The sequence below is a fragment of the Hippoglossus hippoglossus genome, chromosome 15, assembly GCF_009819705.1.
Source record: "Hippoglossus hippoglossus isolate fHipHip1 chromosome 15, fHipHip1.pri, whole genome shotgun sequence".
NCBI lineage: Eukaryota > Metazoa > Chordata > Actinopteri > Pleuronectiformes > Pleuronectidae > Hippoglossus > Hippoglossus hippoglossus.
Window position 1 is genome coordinate 8,992,988 of NC_047165.1, and position 20,483 is coordinate 9,013,470.

The window sequence follows — 20,483 nt, forward strand, 5'->3', positions numbered from 1 at the left end:
AGCGAGATATGACTCAGATTGTAACATTAGATATTTGAGGGGGTTTCAAATCACCTTTCTCGGAGCTTAATCACTTTTGACAGGGCTGTGGTGTGCGGGGACATCAAAGTAGGTAGTGTTACAGCGCTCCCACAATATGAGGGAGTTATAAGGGCATCCTCAGTCTCATATTTCCACCCTGCTCTACTTTGCATTTACATAAAAGCACTCAAACCACCTATCCAACACAGAGAACAAAGCTGTACCAGACTCTCCTCTGTTGGAAATGATTCTGACTCTGGTTTTGAAGCTGCAGAGGCAATGAAATAATCATGCAAACTTGGCTCATCAGCATTTCAAAACATAAAGTGTAATCATACACTGCATCATCGACGCCCCCTCCCCAGAAAAGTGAGATTACACAGAAGTAATTTTCCCGCTATAGCTCCCGTGTCCATATCCTACTCGCAGCAATTATGACATCAGGGACTGTCGAAGGGTCGCTACACCTACCACAAGTGTTGGATCGGCGTCGGTGCGTGCAAGACTGCCAGCAGAGCCCCGCCGTTGTCAAGAAACCAAATGTTGTGCTCTTCATCAAAAATCTGCATTGATGCACAGTGAAAACACACATTTGCTCCACTTATGACAACAAACTTCTCATATGAACACATCATACGATTTGGGTAAACACGTGCAGTGTGTAGACCCAGATGGCTCTCACCTGTCTCCAGCTATTTCCTGCATCAGATGTTATAAACATCCCAAGGTTGGTGGAGGACAGCGCTGTTCCAATATTCCCTAAGTACAAAAACATGAATAATTTTCAGTCCCTGTGTATTTACATAGAGAAGACTCCACAACAAACCCATGTGCACAAACACCTGATAGAACGGGAAGAGTTATTTTGAAGAGTCTGTCCTCATTCTCCAGCGGAAGGACGTTTTTATGACTTCCTGCCACCTGATCATCTCAGTGAAAATATGACGTTTGGGAGTTGCAGTTTCAGTGTCGATGACAGAAAGAGGGAAGTGTGTGATTTGTGTGCTGTGTTTTGCTACCACGCATTTACCTGAGCAACTAAAGGTGCCTCTGGTGATGAAAACTAAGTCTCACCATTTCTGTGTATTCTAATGTTATCAGTTTGATCTACTTGTGCAGTGTCCGCTCTAAACATACTTGTTTGCTGTTTGCATCTGAGGTGATGAACCCTGCACTTCCTTGGGTCCTATACAATATGCATGCAAAGTGTGAAGCGGATAAGATGAACGGTTCTCCAGAGCCACATACGGACAGAGATTAATTCATGTGACCCCACCTGTAGCCACGATGATTCCAGGTACAGACTTCTTGCTGGTGATGGGTCCTGACGTGTAGGGATTCTCCAACATCTCCAGATGCAGATGCAGCGAGCAAAATGGCTGTCAACGAAAAAACCAGATTCCGATACAGCACAGGTTGAAACGAGATGCGTCACACAGATCTAAACGGCAGCAATTATAATTGGCTCTGCCTTCAAACCATTCTTCCCATTGAGACAAAAGTGTGAGTATTTTCAGACCATTTATAAAACAAAGATTTTTGCTTCCCCTCATTTGCGCGGGCAAAAAAACAAGGAAAGAAAGAAAGAAACGAGGCTGCGAGGACGCAGAGGGCATTTGAATCGGTTCGTTCTAAAGCAAACAAGGCATGTAATTAAAATTCCCCAAGATGCACTGATAAAACTGGCAAAATTGATTCAAATCATTTCACTCATCTCTCAGACTAAAGCACACTGAAAAACATCAATAAGGCTTTTCAAACAGCTGAGCCTGCTGGGCCGGGGGTCGTCGGTGAAGCAGAAGAAAGCATAATGGTCAACTCTATGACGCGGTGGAAGACTGTAACCTGCTATTAACCGAACAATATACGTGATTTTAAAGAGTCTCCAAAGAACACAGTGACTGGATGATAGGTGATCATCAAATCTGCTCAAATAACAAAACGGACGCATAATGAAATTCAGTGTAACCGAACATTCATTAGTCCAAAGTGATTACAGGTAGTAAATGGAATCACAGAGGTTAATGGAAAGTCTGGACCCCTGAAACTAAACATGATGACACTCGCTGCCTTATACTGATAATCAGAATATTCCCGCCGAGCATCTCCTCTGCCAGTTAGGAGGCTATAAAGCCAATCTGCACCTGGGCCCTGTGCAAAAGTGTCCTTGAAAAAAAAAAAGAAAAAAAAAAGGAACAATTCAAAGCACGGCGGATGAGCTTGAAACATTTGACGAACGACATATGTCATGAGCTTCATTTCGCATGAATAGGAGCGTTGGCTCGCTGTGGCCCGGAGGCTGGAGCTCACCAGAATGCAGTGAATGTTATTTCCGGCCACATCGCTGGCAGGAGCCGGCAGAAGGGCCCACTTCTGTCCCTTGTTGTAGGTGATGAAAGTCTTGATGTGATTATCCACCAGTTTGTTGGTGAGATACATTCCATTTATCCCCTCGACCTGTGGAGGAAAACAGCATTAGGAGGATCATTTCACAAATGAATGTCCTTTATTTTATTAGTAATACATTGTATAGTAACCTCTGAAAAGGAAGTTATTAAGAACCCGTTATACGTGGGTGCATATCCCGTTTAAGGAGCAGATCCATGGCTTTTCTTCCAAACTTCTAGTTGAGATCTATGAATTTGTGCAAATCATCAGACTACTTCCTTTTTCCTTTTATTTTTCTATGGTGAGAGCTAGACAGACGTGCGCAGTTATTGTTTGGCCTTGGCAGATTTATTAGCTCTAGTTTATTACTGTAGCTGTTTGTTTGAATATCGTGTCAGAGACTTTAAAGATGTATCAGACAGTAATTATGTTTTCACCCCTGTCTGTCTGTTTGTTTGTCAGCAGGATTACGCAACTACTGAATGGATTCCTACAAAAGTTGGTGAAAGGATGAGACATGGGCCAAGAGAGAACAAAATTTCGGGCAGGTACATCAATTTTTCTTTTCACTTTCTTTAACATTGCAAGATAGGGTATTTTTTTGACATTTCCATGGATTTCCAAGGAGACATGTCACTTTTAGGGGACTGACATCTGTGAGTGTGTGGAATTTGATGCAGTTTGACTGAATATAAAGTGTTAAGGGAGGTTGACACTCTACTGAGAGCCATTCTTGTTTAGAGACTAAATTATTCCTCGATTATTTGAAGAACAATCCACCTACAACTATTTTAATAATCGATTCACTCTTTTAGCCGTGATGGAAGAAGTACTTAGACCCTCAGACCTACAAGTTTAAGTACAAATTTCACAATATTTCTTAGATACAGAAATGCTGTACTTGGAGTGCCAAAAGTGAAAGTATGCATTAAATACAGAGGCTGAAACAATAAAATATTTTGTGTAGTTCTTGTCCAGGTTCCTTAACACGTGTAGCTGCTTGATGTAATAACTTAACAGACTTAAGGGTATTGGACATTGGATGGAGGCAGCTAATTAAAATAGACCAGCTACACACCTTATAAAAGTCGACCAGCAGGTTACCGGCGGGTCCTCGACTGGTTCTCAGATCCTCTAACGAAAGGGTGAAGTAGACCCCGGGGGAGTCGGAGATATACAGGCTGTAGGTGTTGTTCTGATTCCACTCCTGGACTGCAGCGAAAACCTGCTTCTCATCTGTGCTGATGATATGCATGTCCTGCAGGGTGTGCGGTGGAGAGACAGAGGGACAGCGGGGTGGAGAGAGAGGATGCGTGGAAGAAGAGACTTAGAAGACGGTAGAGCTTTTTAATTCAGTGTGACATGTATTTGCATAGAGAACCGTTTGCTGTGTGCTGTGAATTCTACAAAACACAAATACAACCATCACGTTTCTGTATAATCATTTGACAGTTATTCTGTGTTTTTACCTTTGGAAGACAATATTTAGGTAGTTTCATCCGCTTGAAGGATTCCCTCATGTAGGAGACAAAGTAGCTGGCTCTTCCTGACTTGGTTACCTTTGTAATGAAGTCAAAGACGCCGTGATACATTTTTTCACAGATCACATATCTACATTTTAATGTCACTTCACCCAACACCTTGTTTTTTTTTTTTTTCCTACATGAGAAGACTATGAAAATAAAAGAAAAAGGATGGGGGAGGGTATTTACACAATTTGCAGGACTCACACGTGCATAAAGGTTTTAACTAAAATTCTGCTCATTCCCTTTGAACGGGGTACATCGTAGTTCTGCTGCATTGTTGAGAAGAGTTCAACTTTTCATGCGGCATCGGAGGCACCAGCCAATCCTCTAATGTTTAAACAAACGCAGGTGCTAGCAAATCGATTCAAGTTATTACAAAAAGAGGAGGCAGGGGCAGCTAGTGAGCCTGGTGTGCATCTAGTTGGGGATTTCATTTCCTCTATACTTCTCTGTAGCATTGATTAAATGGAATGTTACCATGCTATATTGTGCTATATCGTGTTCCAAAGCACTTGTGGGTCTAGGATTTTTCTAAATCAGGGGCCATGAAGGGGCCAGAATTTACACCGAGGGGTCAATTATATGTCCAACACCCATCCACAACTCCTGATTCAGTAAGGTGCAGATTTAAGTTATCGCTTGGTTACCGTTAGCTCTATAGTTTTGAGCAGAGCTACACATCATTGACAATATTTTGAAAAATTGTCCTTCAATCCCAATCAGATCTCAGTTGGGACCAGTGCCCCCTTGCCCCGCCCCTGGATCTGCGCCTAATCTCGGGCATGAGACTGTGACCACCAAGCGCCGTGCACGACCACCATCAAGCGTTAACACTAAACATCCTGTGAGTCCTGTGATAGAGAATGTGAAAGAATGTGTGACCGAATGTGACTCTGCAGTGAACTGAGGACACGAAGCTTCAACATTTCCTGAAGGAAGTGTATTAATTCACAACGCATGACTGACTTGATAAAAATGCTTAATGTGATGTTTTCAACAGAGTAAATTTGCAAAGACAACAGAAATAATTAGCATGATCTCAATTAGACTGAAGCTAAGAGACAATGAAGATGGTTTTGCCTTTATCTACAGTGCGGCTTGAAGATCTTAATGCACTACCACTTTTCCATCAACTTACACTCAGGGCAACACTACTTGATTGCTTATTTTCTAATCAAGTAGAAGGATGGTGTTTGTCCCCCAACACACTACATTAGAGCTCTAATGGAATAATCTATCGAAAATCAATGAGCTGCATTTTCCCAGGCCACATTTTTGAGGATGTTGCACTTGGCTGTTCTTTCTCTCCCAAGAGACTTTGGAGGTGTTGAAGACTGCTTATTTCGTTGTAGCCCGATCGATAACCTCATTACTCTTTGTCAAGTTAAATCCAACTGCCCCGAGCAATGAAAGTCACAAGAAAGTCATCTGTGCCACCACAGCTCCGCACATGGACTCTCCCTCTCTCTGTCCTGTTATGTTCACCAGCATCCTCCTCGTGTCTGCCTCCGCAGTCAATCTCATCTCGGCTAAATGCAATTTGGACACTTTATTGAATCACCATTTCTGAATCACGCTGTGACGTATATATAAATATATATATATTTTCATACATTTTCATTCTTACTCCGCAGCCATTTCAATCAAGTCTGTGGATTAAGTGCGCTGTGAGTGAAACTGGGTCATCGCTAAAGTATTGCTGCCGCAACATCATATCGAAAGATTAAATCGCTGGATAAATAAATTAAAATCGAACAGCAAACATTTTAGAGGCGTTTATTCGCCCTGAACGAGCGCAGAATGATTCACTACAAACAGAGAAACCTTCAACTACTACCATTTAATTCTTCTTTTCCTGATTTGTTATTTCTTTTCCACGAAAACATTATTTTTCCAAATCCAAGGAGCCTGACGAAGACAGAGAAAGGTACTTGGCTGTGGATGGAAATCAATGACGGTTGAGGGCATTTGAAAATTGAATTTCTGATAATGACCCTGACGGCCGCTGTCTAATTGGGAGTCAAAGTCAGAGTGAACGGTAATAAGGACACAAACCTGACTATTCATGGTTCCTCCGCCGTAAGCAAACATGTCTTTCAGGCATGGAGTTATGTCTGTGCAGAAACTCGCGCACCGAGTGTGTGACATGAACGAAGCAGAACATAATCAAAACACACATCGGGCCGGTGGGGAACAGGTGTGTTGGGGGGAAACCCATTATGAGGGTTTTGATGGAAAAGAATGAATTGAATGAACGAGATACCAAAATAAAAACAGCACAAATCCCACTCCCCCTCCTCTGAGGAAAATCAAAGTTCACAGAGAGAGAGAGAGAAAGATGGAGGCAACTGGTTTACTTAAATTCAGAAAAGTAATCCATCACTGAGCAGACCTGTGTGAAAACATATTCATCCTGCACAACCAGCGAGTTGGTGTCTACGTCTCCGGGAAAGGGGTACTGTCTGTTGCCTTCTGTGCATCGCTGGGCTCTGCACTTCACGTACTGAGCGCCTGCGAAGAAAACAGCAAGAGGAAATCAATCAGGAGTAAATTAGAAGCATTTACTTTCAGACAGCAGTTTGTAAATACTGGGGCTGCTATGCAATACGTTTATGATAAATACACTTATGGTCCACTGCTCTGAAACAACTCTGAGCTTCAGTTAGTTTATGAAAAATATAAAGAAAATCTTGGGCCACGACTACAGGACAATTTGCTCTTTTTAATCAAAATGTACTAAGATTCTAGACTTGTTGGGCCAATATTGTAGCAATATTATTTGTGTGTGTGTGTGCGGTGGAAAGTTGTGTAACTGTATTTCAATCTATGTGTGCGTAATTTTGTAAATGTGTAAAAAGAAGTCTGTTAATGTGTAATGGGATTTGGACACGTTTACAAAAATCTTTAAATACAAACATAGATATAATGGCTGAAAAGGCCATTAAAAGTGTTGTGTTCCAAAAGCTGGAAATCCAAATCTACGAATCTCAACACAATAAAATACAACACAACAAACTTCATTACACATTTACAGATTTTTTGAAATTTTACACATCTGATTACGCACACGTAGATTCTGAAGACACAAATCTCAGCACGTATCTGCAGATTGTTTTACACAAATCTGACTACACACAGATTAAGATTCACAACTCTCCACACACAATTAATATTACTACTATTATTGGCCGCGTAGAGACTGATACAGAATCTTTTGCTGCATTGCACATGACTAAAAATGTTCAGGATCTTATTGTGTGAGACCAGATGAGTTTGTACACTAATTCAGATTCATATCTTCTTACAACAGGAGGAAGATGAGCATCTTTTCCAATTCACAGAAACACTGTAATTGGTATGACAGAATCTACCATGCTGTTTAGAGGAGGAAAGTTGAGGTTTCTATATGAGACACTGGGGATGGATTAAGGAGAAGAAACATCTATCAGCCCGCTAAAACTCTCCGTTTTTGTCGAGAGACACCTATTCTGCTTTACTGGGCTGCAGGGACCAATCTGAAGCGCAGAAAGAGTCTCATCTTCCCCGTGACCTCGCTCTAAATGAGAGGCAAGGGGTCCTGAGGGTCTTGCTACTGTGGCGGACTGCAGCGCTGCACTCACGGCCTTTTGCGATGCGCGTCTCGATGTGGACCACATCCGATTCTTTGTCCAGCCCCATTACCGCCCTTGAAAAGAGCGAGAGGAGGAGAAGATGGAGAGGAGCAAAGAGAGGAAGAAAAGGAGAATGAGAACGAGAAGAAAAGCATGGGAGAGGCTAGGTTGTGTATCACAGCTGTGGACGGACATCCCCATTCTGTAAAATGGAAACAAGATGTTTTTTATTTCCTGTAAATGAGTCAGTGGAGGAGCTGCGGCACCAGCAGCAAACAATCTCAATTCACCAAAGCGTCAACAGAGGAGACAACAGGGGAAGGGCTGGGGGTAACAAAACATCAGCTATTACCATAAATATCCACCATAGCAAATATGTGTTATTAAAACATAGGTGGCTGCAACACCAGTTGGAAAAATAACTATTTGACATAATGTGCGTGAAGCAACGGTTCTCAGGAGCACAAATAATGCATTGTTTCGGGCGCCGCTCCACCCGCTGCGCACTTCTCCTCTATCAAATGTCTCGCTATTCATGCATGTGGAGAGGATGTCCTCCAACCGATGTCCTTTCTTCCACAGCTAGAAACACTCTTGGGTTTGACACATACCATGACAAAGAGGGATAAACAGGATCACATCAATATTCACCGCCTTGTGCGCGAGCAGTCAAGATTACTAAATGACAGCGACAACAAAAAACAGCATGTCATGGCTGTGCTATGGAAAAACAAGCACAATATTCCTTCAGGTGTACGTGACGTGGATGTAATCAGTTGTGTGCTTGACTGCCATGAGGAGGGGGGGGTGCAGATCTGTTTTTGACATGAGGTCACTGGATGCTCCCGACAGCACAGGGTCACAAACACCATCATTATGCAAATTACAATCAATCACCGCTCAAATATAGGATCTACATAATCATACCAGTAGAATCGGCCCGGCATCACGTCATCGTGAACCAACTGCCATTTCCTCCCAAAGTCCATTGAACTGTACAGCTGCAAGAGAAAATTAGCCCGATCTTAGTCACACTTAAAAGTTCCAGGAGGGGAAATACTGTTAATGAGCCCCATGCACAGCGATCATCACATCAACGGCAGTGAAAACTGAATTTTAAGATGCTTGTTCAGCATCATGTATCATCTTATCACCGCTCTAAGGTTTATTGTGGATTTCACTCCGAAGCTGCACCTTGCTGTCGTGACTGTAAGCCAGCATCCAGTTCTCCTGCGACGGGTGGAAGAGCAGGCTCAAGATGTTGAAGTTAATGGGATACTTCTCATAGCTCGCTCCTTCATCTGAACTGATGAGAACGGCGCTCTCTACCTCTGGATCGCTGAGCATCATTATCTAAAGTACAGAGGGGCCACACAGGGGATAGAGCAGTGGAAAGGGGAGAGAGACATAGTCATTTGATGATAATTTGATGTCAGGAATAAGTGAGACATGAAGCGATGGGAAAAAGCTGACCTTCTGTTTGTTGGTCGGGCAGACGTACAGGTAACTCAGGACTGTCCTTGAACCCACTTTGTGGTTGAGTTTGGTGTAGGTGCTTCCGTAATCGGTGGATCTGGTTACAGAGAAAATGTTCCATGTTTGATGAAAAACATCCATTAGAGAGCTGCTTCAAACACTTATTGCAGCAGCGGTTCGGGATGTTTTAGCCCATTAACTGCAAATCAGTTATTCTTTACGTGACTGCACCTCCAAAGCATATACCATATGTGCTCAGATTGATTTTCTCCCATTCAGGCAGCGTTTCTGCTTTAAAGGGGGAAATCAACCTGCAGAAACTAGCTTCATGCTAATGTATTTTTGTTGGTCTTGCTCAAGTAAACAACTATTTTTTGCAATGCTGCAAGAAATGTGCTATATATCTTCATGCATTACATTAGCAATGTACACACATTTCAACACTTGCAAGTCAGCACCAGAAATACTAGTCTATTCGACAAATTATACATTTTTCATCAGTGTGCAATGCTGGCTAACAATTAGTTCTAAGAAGTTCCACAGCATCCCACCACTAGCTGGCGCTGCAGCCCCCCTCCGGTCACCTGCACCTGGACAGACGACATCTTGTAAAACCAGCGCAGTTTGAGTCTTTTGATTAAGAAAATGATAAGGTTACACAAAGGCTTATGCAGAATAACACGGTTTATAACCTCTTAGCAATGCACAGGCACCATTAGGGTAAGAAGGCTGCTGATGCTAATGCTGCTAACATAGATATTGTTTACCCGCAGATGATCTGCGGAACCATTAAATTGTTGACTAATTTCTTTCTTTTAGTATAGTTGACTAGTCTAAATTTAAATTTCTGTTTCAATGAAATTTATCATTAAGAACATTGCCAATTAGCGCACAATATTTTAAGTTAATTAACTGCAAAATGACACCAATTACATTCACTATTATTATTTTTCAAGCTACCATTGTGACATCAATATGCATCTAAATCTTCTTATAATTCCAAGAACTTTATATGAAGAATATTGATTAGACTATGGAGCTGAGGAAGATCCAGACACTAGAGCAAACTCATATTGTAAACTCTGTGTAAGCCTTTATCGAGACAAAAGGAACATTTAAATAGTCAAGTAAATCCAAAAACAAAGACAGAGTTCTCTTTTTTAATTAGAGGAGTTATGGTTTTTCAAAAAATGTGTTAGATTTGTCACAAGCTGATTTTTTTTTTTTTTTTTTTGGCTAAAGTTTCCAAATCTATTGAGAAAGACGCTACTCTGCTAGATTGAGGACACACATGTACATGCACATGCACACAAGACACACGTCACTGCCGACTGATGAGGTGCCAATGTAAACAAAACACAAAGAAGAGCGAGACCAAGGTGAACCAGTGGAAGGTGCAGGGAAGGATGTCGGCTGGTGAAGGTGAAGCAGTTAAAGCTAAATTGTCTATCAAATGGGGCGGGGCTACACTTTACCACTGATCATTAATTGGTGACAGTGACCCCACGGTGAAATACAGCAATGAGCCAGACAGACAGAATGACGCAGAATGTCTGCAGCAATGCAAACAAGCCAGCTTTCACAATATTCCCCAAAAATTGACCTTGCAAATGTTTTATGAGGAGCAAAAAGCATTCAACAGATTTGCTGGGCTTCAAGGATGCACATGATGAATTTTAGTGAGTGAACAAGAATGTCAAAATAACTCCACAGGGTACATATAACATATTGCAACGGTTTGGATATTGTCATTGTGTGGTGATGTATTACTGCACAGGGTCAGGAGGAAATTCTTCTTTCTGCAGCATCTCACTCCTCTAGTGCTCTTGTATAACCAACAAGTAAAAATATAGATTTCAAGAGAAGCATAAAGCAAGTGACATTCTGCATTAAAATGGTTGACGTATTCATTAGGCATTTTCAACTGGAAACCACCATACCGTTCAGCAATAACACCGCTGTGACAAAGACGGTATGCAAACTAAACGCTCGCCGCCTTGCACATGTCAAGCCCCTTCATGCTACACTGACATGTAATGAAACCCTGCGAGTTGAGAAATACATTTATATATTTCAGGTATGCTTTGGAAAATGCTCAGCGCTAAAGTAAGTCACAGGAATTTGTAATTTAAGGGCTGAAACATCCAACACGGCCATGGTCCTTGAATATATATTAACACTGTGACAAACATGTTTACCTTATTCTGCAACTAGATGTTGTAGATTGAAGAATGAATTTAAAGATGTCCTTTCCAGAGCAGTGATGAAAAGATGTTTACATTTTATTTCAAATTAATGCTGGAATTTGTTTTCTCTAATTTCCAACTAATCTAGTTTCATCCTCTTTGTGCTCAATGTTCTTTAGAGCTGGGAAACTTTTATCCTTTGGCATCAGGCAAAACATTGAACACAATTAAGTGACAATCATTTAAGGTAAAAAATATTATCAAAAAGATAAATAAAGAGGGAAAATAATGATTAACTATAAATTAAACACTGTTTTTCAATAAAATCATTTAGATTTGTTACACAATGTAAAAACACTGGTTGGTCACAGAACTGGGTTTCAAGTTCGTGCATCTCCCAAGACAAGGGTAGATGTGTTTGTCGCCCCAAGTCTTCATATTCCTCCTCGCCGCAAAAAGCCAATCCACGCTCTCGGTTCTACCTGAGTGCCTCCAAATGTAATTTCGCTGCATAATTGGATAGATATCCCCGAGTCTGCTATCGTTGTCTATGCATTAATCTGAATTGTTCCATTGTTGACATTGACCTACCCCTAAACACATTTGTATTTGTGCTTAAGTACTCCTTTCACTTGGCGTGTCTGTCTGCGGTAGTGGGCGGCGGCAGAATGCCTCCTAAACGATGTTATTTCGTCATAAAGTTTCTTCGGCAGGAAAAGGCGACAATCTCAAAACACAGAGGGACTTGATGCATGATTCGATGGCTTCTGCTACAGTCACCCCCATTGATCCGCACATTGCCGCCAACAGCGGCCCGGAGCTGTCGCCATAAATCATTTATTGCGCCATCACAGAAATCATTGACTCCCGTTTCTTTTCATAACATTCAGATTTCTGCATTTCTAATACCCACACTGAGAGACTCGACGCACCCCCTGAGGTGCACTCTAATTCACTCATGGTGCCAATGTTCAGCAGCCACCTTGATGATGGAAGACCTCGTGTACACAATATGGGATTTCAAAACATGTCAGGTCGGGTGTAAATCTTGGTGGCGCCTCTGGTGAAACAGATATTAATTTGAGAGTCTGTGCTTGGCGGACTTATGGTCTCCGTTTCAGGTGTATTTCAGAATGAAATGAGTTCTCTGCAGGCTACGGGAGAGGTGAGAAAAAGAGGCACATCAGACGCTGGATTGGGCTCGATGGTATAATCCTTAATGAATTCCATTCTTATTTATGACCTGACAGGGCACTCTAACTCACCTCTCAATACCTACTGAATGGAATTACTACAGCTATACAGTAGCAATTGCATGCCAATTGCCTCTGAAACAAAAGGTTATGGATGACAATCAATCAAAAAACTCCATCAGGAAGTTTCTAGGTCAGAGGAAACGGAGCCGGGGATCCAAACAGAGGATCCCACAGGTAGGTCTTCCAGTTTGATCTGTCAAAGACTCTTTCAGGAAGTTTCACTGATGATAGTGGACAGAAACTGGGTTGGGTCTCTTTAAAAAGGTTTGCTGCACTGTGTCGTTTATGGGCCTGCGAGGAGGATGCTTCATTCTGCACCGCTTCAGATTGCTTTATTAAAACATACTTCATACTGTCTTCCAGTTCTGACTTGATTGTTCATATCCCAGCAAGGAGGAACATAATAAATCATACTTAGAGTACACTGCAACCTCTATGAATATATTATTCTTATTGTTTTTTTTGGGAGATGCGCTTTTGCATTTTTATAAAATCTTTCTTGCGCTGATGCCGTTTAGACAGAAAAGGAAAAATAGCAACGAACAAAAAGCAAACTCACCTCCAGAGTGAGCTCTCAGTTACAGCCCCCAGGTTGAAGTCATGCAGCTTAGTCAAGATCAGGATCACCTACAACATAACAGCAACAGACACATTTAATCACATGCCGAGGTCTGCACTAAAAAGCCTTTGCATAAGTGCCTCTGCACGCATACATTACCTGTCTTCACCTAATGACGTGGAATGAATACAACATGTCCGCTACACCCTTATACTAATACATATCAGGCTGGTACAGTACATTATCACGACGACAAGAGATCCTCGCGTTGTCAGGAGATGTCAGTCTGCTGGTGGCAGGATCTGAAAAAAAAAATCCATGTGGGCTGTCGAGAGTTGTGTCTGTATCTCATGTGGAATGATACCTACATGACAGCAAAATCCGAACATAATTGTTCAGTGAACAATGAAAAGAATTGCAGTCAGCGGCTGCACCACACCACCCTCTCTCATCTCATTCCCTTATTTTTTTTAAAGGAATGTGCTTCTTTTACCTTCAGAATATAGTGTTATAGTAGTTAAAAGCTGCAAAAGCACCAACAAATGTTGATTTCCTACGGCAGATGGTGAAGGAGGTTGTGTTATTTTACTCACTATAAAGACATCCACTTCCAGCTCCAGTTGGGCTAAATGCTTTTGCATGTTATCTGAGGATGGTTGGACAATGTGTTTCTGGGGAAGCAAAAATGTGGCCCATAAAAGCCTGCCAAGGCACAGAGGGCAGAGTGAAATGGTGTGCAAACGCATTATTGTCACTCCAATGGCATTATAAATGACTTCCCATGGGGACACTCATAACTCTGCATAGAAAAGGAAGGGGGGGGTAGGGTAGAGAGTTTGGGGCAGGGCATGGAAGGAGCGAGGAGGAATGGTAGACAATAACAATCAAGGAGCGGAAACATGGCATAATATGACAATTTTTTTTAAAAGCCTGAAAGATAGGTCAGAAGCTCAATTACAGTGAGTTTAAGCACATTAACCTCATGGGACCCGCGGAACGAGTCATTAAATCGAGAAAAGCCACACAAGACTTGGAGGAACAAAGACAAGCCTCTAAGTCTGCTTTGAAAATGTTAAAAACCCAATTGACCCACAATTTAGCCATCAAACGGCCACTGTGCACGCCTGGGACTATCTGCGTTACAGGTTAATTAACCAATCACACAGAGAGATAAGCATTTGCATAACGAAATGCACCATGTCTGCGAGGTCCAACACTGGAGTCTGAATCAATTTGGAGTGCAGACTTAGTTAAATGGCTGTGATGTTGGGCCTAATTGCCTGCTCTGAAAAATAGATTCAAGAGAAAGACTCTGCCAAACTGTTGATCGTTCGTCTCCTCACTTCTCTTTCACTAACAACAATGACTCTGTGTCATGGGACATTATAAATACTATGAGGTAAATTGAATGTGGAATTGATTTTATCAGCGTCGAACCAGAGGCGCTTCGTTCCTAAGCAAAGGGACTCAAATCGCACGGCAAATTAACAGAGTAAACAACAAATAGATGTTCGCACTTTTATGGGTTTCAATCACTTGCGCCATTTCGCACACGGATTCGATTTAATCAGACGCTCACAAATTTAGACAAGGATGTAAAATAACCTTTAAAAATAGCCCCAAACGGCAAAAAAGCCTCCATGTCTTCGGGAGCTTTGTCTTTACGGTTGTCAATGTGTTTGTGTGGTTGGCTCATTAACAAAAGCTGACCCAGTGAAACGGGTCAGTGACAATCTCCCCCAGGGACCAACAGACAATTTAGGCAGATGACTGTTTGGATGATTTGTCCCTAAGTGGATACATCAAGAGTACATCACTGTAGCCACGTCTTCACTATTATTGATAGGCTGTGCGTCTGTGGCTCGCGTCAATAGGGAGCAACACCGAGGCCGGTAGGGAGACGTGCACGGCAGAGACGCAGCGACGCAGCGACACCGTGAACACCCGACAAATGAAGCGGAATCAAAAACACAAAATTCCCAGAGTTTATGGTGAAGTCTTGCATTTATGTAAATACAAAAAAACAAACACAAAATGGCTTCCAGAATTATTTTTGAGCCTCCCAGGTAAAAACAATCCTCCATGCATATCATCGCTCACTTGCATACGTGAAATTAAGGACCCTGGAAGGCCAAATGCAGTGCATTTATTCATGTTTATGTTTTATTGATGTGAGCAAAGAGAGCTTTGCCCCAGGAAAGTCAACCAATCATTTTCCAGATTGGCTCTCACCCTCAGAGGAGTTGGGTTTAGTCATCCTTTTATCCCAACACTCTATTCTTGTCGCTTTCTTTCCCTCCTTTGGTTCCTTTTCCTTTTCTCTTTCCTTTTTTCTCGATTTTATTTCCCTCTCTCTTTGTTGCTCCTTTTTTTTTGTGTGGCTGTGATGATTTCACAAGGAAAGTAGAGACGATTAAAAAAAATAATAAAAGCATCGCAATCAGGTGTTGTTTGACCATGGAAAGAGTTGGACCTGTTCAGACGGCTGAATAAACAGCCGCCATGGCAACACAGCTGTTACGGACATAATGTCATTGTGATTTACTGCGTCCGCTCATACCTTAGCAATGCACATGCACCACGAGCGCTCAAGCGTGCGGCCTATGCATGTACTGCAACAGCCACAGACACAGACCAAATGAAATCTTCACAAATTGCCTTTTTACTCTGCATTTTTATTTCTTTATCTATCTTTTATTGTGAAATACTGAAATTTTTCAAATGCTTCAGTGGGCTGTGACATGAGAGGCATCTCAACACCACACTGGTGAACAGAGGATTTTTTTCTACCCATTTAGCAATTTAGGTGTGAATCATCTCAGCGTCTGTACAGTAATATGGCTATTAATAAACCCAGATAGACTGTTGCTGCATATCCTGCACAGTTTTACTGGGCTCTGCAACGCCACACTTCAAATGGGAACCTGTTGCATATTCAGCCCCCGCGGTAAAACATCATTAAGGCAGCACCCGTCAAATATTATCTCTGTCTAATTGGGTAGACTAAAAGGGACCCTAACTCCGCACATCACACCTCTGGATCGTTGTTTCTTCTCTGCTCAGGAGGAACGCATCATGTGCGGCAGGAACAATCCTTAGAAATATGAGAACTGCAGCCACTTTCATGTAGATCCGCCTCTGTATTTGAACCTCACCGAGGGGACAACTGAGGGATCTAAATTAATTTCCAAGGGACCCACAAAGTTGAAAACAGTGAGTGATGTAAAGGCTCTTTGTAATAACTGTGCTAACGGCTGGTGCTCAGAGAAGGCATTGACATGCGTCTCTTTTGTATTTACCTTTAGCCTCCTCCCTGCTAAAATGACACACATTTACATTCTCATGAATACACATAAGCTTCAGTATAGTGCAGCGGGAGGGTAAAGACATCCATACGCAGGGACGTCTCCCGGGAGAACCCCCCGTCAGTTTCCCCCCTCTGAGACTATAACCACAAAATCAAAATGTCGGACGGCTTGCTGAAATGTGTCAACACTAATTAAATCATTCCTTCAATATTTGGAATTTGGTTCATAATAAGCTGGCTTTTACTGAAATATGCCTCTTCTTTCCTGTCAGCTGTCTGGAGGTCAATTTCAAGACCTTATCAGATTTGTCAAAGTGGGTTTGGAATCCATCGAGTGACTGAATTTAAAACCTTCCTTGAGTGCAGCTGTTCTTCTTTTTACTTTGTGCAGGTTCACATGCACAGTGCACGTGTGAATATTTGTGTTTTTTTGTCGCTATTTCTAATACTTGAGAGTCAGGTCATGAAGATGTCCTGCACAACAAAATCATTATATCATAAATACATAATTATTATATCTCTGGTTCAGGAGTGATTTGGCCACAACAGCAGCTGCACACTGAACATACAATATTCAAGCTCCCCTGGTTTTTACAGACCAATGAATCAGCTCATCGATTAGTTGTCTGAACTGCAAATGTACTGTTTTGGTTCACTCTCACAGCTGTAACTGTGCAGTTTGTGGTGGCAACAGATTGCAGCAGACAGTTAGTGACCACTTGGTGAAGATAGAGGAGCATCTAGCGGCTAAAGACTCAGATATTTCCCTCAAGAGTTGGTTGGGCCCAAGAACATGAGCTAAAAAAGGGTGACATCACACATTTATGATCACATGAACACAAACAGGACTGCGACTGAATGACATCGTTGACCTACACATGTTAGATCTGTAAATAAGTTGGGGATAAAATGTCAATGTCATATTTTTAAAAATCTTTATCAAGGATTGTTTCAATGAGCCTCAAGATGCAATTCTACATTGATTGAGCTATGATGGACTTGTAGTGTAGTAGGTAAAATATATTTAATATGAAAATTATTCAACAACACAAATCTCTAAACGTGATTAAATAATAGCAGCTGTGTGTGTGTGTGTGTGTGTGTGTGGAGATAATCAGCAGATATATTACAATTGTCTAAGAAATAATCAGAAAAACACAGGTGACCACAGTTGATCCCAAAATTCTGACAGAAGTTAAAATAGTTTTTTAAGTGATATATACTGTATGTTCATACCTGTGTCATATGATAAAATTAATCTCCACGAAGGTTGCTGCTTTGTGTTACATGGTGTTCAGGTACACACTTAATGTCCACCCACAACACATTTTATTTAACTGTTTATGTAGAAGTGAACTCATTAATTGATTTTCACAGATCAGTGGTACTGCCCACATTCATCCAAAATAAAAAAAAACCTCATTAAATACTAACTATTAATACTTGCAATCAATCAGACGCTACGGTAATATAGTCTGTGTGTCAGCTCTGCAGTCCCATGAAGACATGGGGGAGGATTTGATGTTTAGATTAAAACCAAATGCTAAGAGAGAACTTGCTAATATTAATGAAGCTACATATAAAACTACGTGTGATGAAGGTGGCAGCATCTAAAGGCCACACACACACACCTTCAAGAACATCAGAGTGAAATCTAACGTTAAAGAGCAAAGTAATCGCTCTACAGATATTGAGCTTGTCACGTGTCTTTTCCTGTAGAATGTCACAAGTAATCGGTGACACCGGTGTTGTCGAGAATTTATTACCCTGTGGGAAAATTCCCACACCGTGACATCCCTGTACTCTTCGCTGTTACTGTTCCAATGAGGAGCAGAGGAAGAGGAGAAAGAGGAAACAGGCTGAGAAAAAAAAATGGACACAGTGAGAAGAGCCAACACTACGAAATAATGCAAATCCGTGGAGGGGCCCTAATGCATCGTGGCCATTATCAGACACCAAAAGCTGCCATATCGCTGTGAGAGGAGCGAGCTGGGACTACGCTGTTCACCTCGTACACTGCATCTCACCAGTCTTAGCACGCAGATGCAAAAATAAAACCTGTTTCATTTGTTGTTAGGCTCATTACATTCTCAACTTCATTAAGGGAAGGAAGACAGGAGCCAAGGGCGAGAGAGAGTCATTTGAGTGATTTGACAAATACTGTTTTCTTAAAGGGAAGCAGCTAATTAATGTCCTAGATCTCATCCTGAATGATTCACCTCTGCTGTGGACTTTTAAATTCCATTTCTTGAGCGAGAAATGAAAAGATCCACAGCCAAGCACAAGAAAATCTTCGCAGAGCCAAACACACTTGGTGGAAATCTACCAGCGTAGACGTAGAGAGCGATGTGTGTCATAACACGCTCAACGCTGGAGATATAAATTCTAACTTTGCTTCCTCTCTCTCACAGGATTCAAGATGAATATATTCATGCATCCATTAGAAATTATCTGATGCAAACACCTGCGGAGAAAAGAAACACAGTATTGGTGGAAAATTTGCATAGATTTCTTTAAGGCTCGACAGGAGCGAGGCTAAAATCAAGATGCACAAAATACAAGTGGGTGGAGGAGCAGAGGCACGACACGTTGATTGTGGCTGTGTGAGGATGTCTCCAAAGTAGAGCACTTAGTGGAAGAGACTAACGTCTTTTAAGAGTAACGGTGCGGTCGAAGCGAGGCCCAACTCCGTCCTCATCTTGTCTGTGGGCCCAAATTGATTGTTTGTACTTTTGTGGGTGAAAACGTACTCCGGGGGGGGGATGCTGCTTTCATCAAGTAAACCCCAGCGAAAGGTCCCCTGTGCATTAGCCGGCCGTCTGTGTGTTTGCTTTTCCTCCCCGACTCTGGAGCTCTGGCCATATAACCCTGATGCTTTGAGCTAGAGAGGTTTCAGCAATCAATTTGGTCCATTATGGGAGGGAAATTAATGAAATGGGCTGAATATAAAGGGGTTTCACTTCAAATACAGCTCTATTGTGAGGGTATTTTGTGGCTATGTTATGTCTCTCGGCTGCTTGCAACAATACAATAAATTCTACTGCTTGCCATTAGTGGTAAGAAAGATTGCGATTGGTGCACAAACGGCACTTTACTTTTTTTCTCTAAAGAAAGCTGGAGGTAAAAAGTTATAGGAATACACTCTGCACTTCCTGTGATTCCATGTTGACTTTGCTCCGCGCCCTGCGATTTGCACAAAGAGTTGAAAAATCAAAGAACATCCAAGGACAAATGAAATGGCAATTTTAGAAGTAATTTAAATGATTTGACACATTTGACAAAGTTTTAGTCACATCCCGTGCAATTTGAAATTAATTTGATGCATTGTAAGTGGTGTGGAGAGCCAAACATTAGCATTTTACTTTTACAGGTTTTTCATATTCTGTGCCCCCCCCTCGTTTACTCATATTTAGTGTTGAGGGTTGAAAGTACAATAGCATGACTACATTTATTCTTTTTTGTGTGTGTAATCATGTTATTCATGAAGCCGTGGATGACGGCAGAGAATTGGAAATTTACCAGGATGAAAAATGTTTCTATAAAATCTTAGGAGTTCTCAACAGGTTTGAACACTGGTTATCATCTCGGAGAAGTTTTAGCAGTGAAACAACGTTTAGACATTACTTCCAGTCTCTTCTGTTTCTCCTTTGGCTCGTAATGGCTCGGCTTCTGCCCGGGGGGGACATCTGAGGTGGAGCCAAAGGCAGGAGTGGGTCCAAATTAAGATTTTGGAAGAGAGAAGGCCTCCACCTAAAATGACCCTCTTCTCTTCCAAAAGGGCTGAGAATCAAATCTTTTCCTGTGTCGCTTCTTTGCATTTTTCATGATGTGAAGAGGCAGAAAATGGCCGATCGGATTAGCATTCACTTTTAAAATGGCTATTTCTTCCAGAGAGATTGGATTGATATGGAACTTATTTGTTTTTCCAGTTCTGTTTAGAGGGAAACACTAAATTCTTATGATGGACATAAGTCATAAGAGATGGTCTAGTTGGGCAAAGCAAAGTTTTTCTGTGGACATCTTGTTTCCACCCTGACAAAAAAGCCCTTCCTCCTCTAGCAGGGCCCCAAGTTCAACAAGCAGCAACTAATAACTGATGGCCAGCAAAACCAAACGTCATTTCGGTGAGACTCAAGCCGTTTGGAGGCATGAA

At 41.7% G+C, this 20,483-nt stretch overlaps 1 protein-coding gene across 1 annotated transcript in view; it reads right to left on the minus strand.

Annotated features, from left to right (window-relative positions):
• Positions 1-20,483, minus strand: part of sorcs3b (sortilin related VPS10 domain containing receptor 3b) — a 42,294-nt gene that overhangs the window by 14,445 nt on the left and 7,366 nt on the right. The window contains exons 2-13 of the mRNA XM_034608441.1: positions 13,024-13,091; positions 9,020-9,119; positions 8,741-8,899; positions 8,474-8,547; positions 7,556-7,620; positions 6,328-6,446; positions 3,879-3,968; positions 3,488-3,667; positions 2,332-2,478; positions 1,298-1,400; positions 704-780; positions 493-584 (exon numbers count right to left, since the gene is read on the minus strand). Coding sequence (XP_034464332.1) covers positions 493-584; positions 704-780; positions 1,298-1,400; positions 2,332-2,478; positions 3,488-3,667; positions 3,879-3,968; positions 6,328-6,446; positions 7,556-7,620; positions 8,474-8,547; positions 8,741-8,899; positions 9,020-9,119; positions 13,024-13,091 — 1,274 coding nt within the window. The remainder of the gene's footprint in view (positions 1-492; positions 585-703; positions 781-1,297; positions 1,401-2,331; positions 2,479-3,487; positions 3,668-3,878; positions 3,969-6,327; positions 6,447-7,555; positions 7,621-8,473; positions 8,548-8,740; positions 8,900-9,019; positions 9,120-13,023; positions 13,092-20,483) is intronic.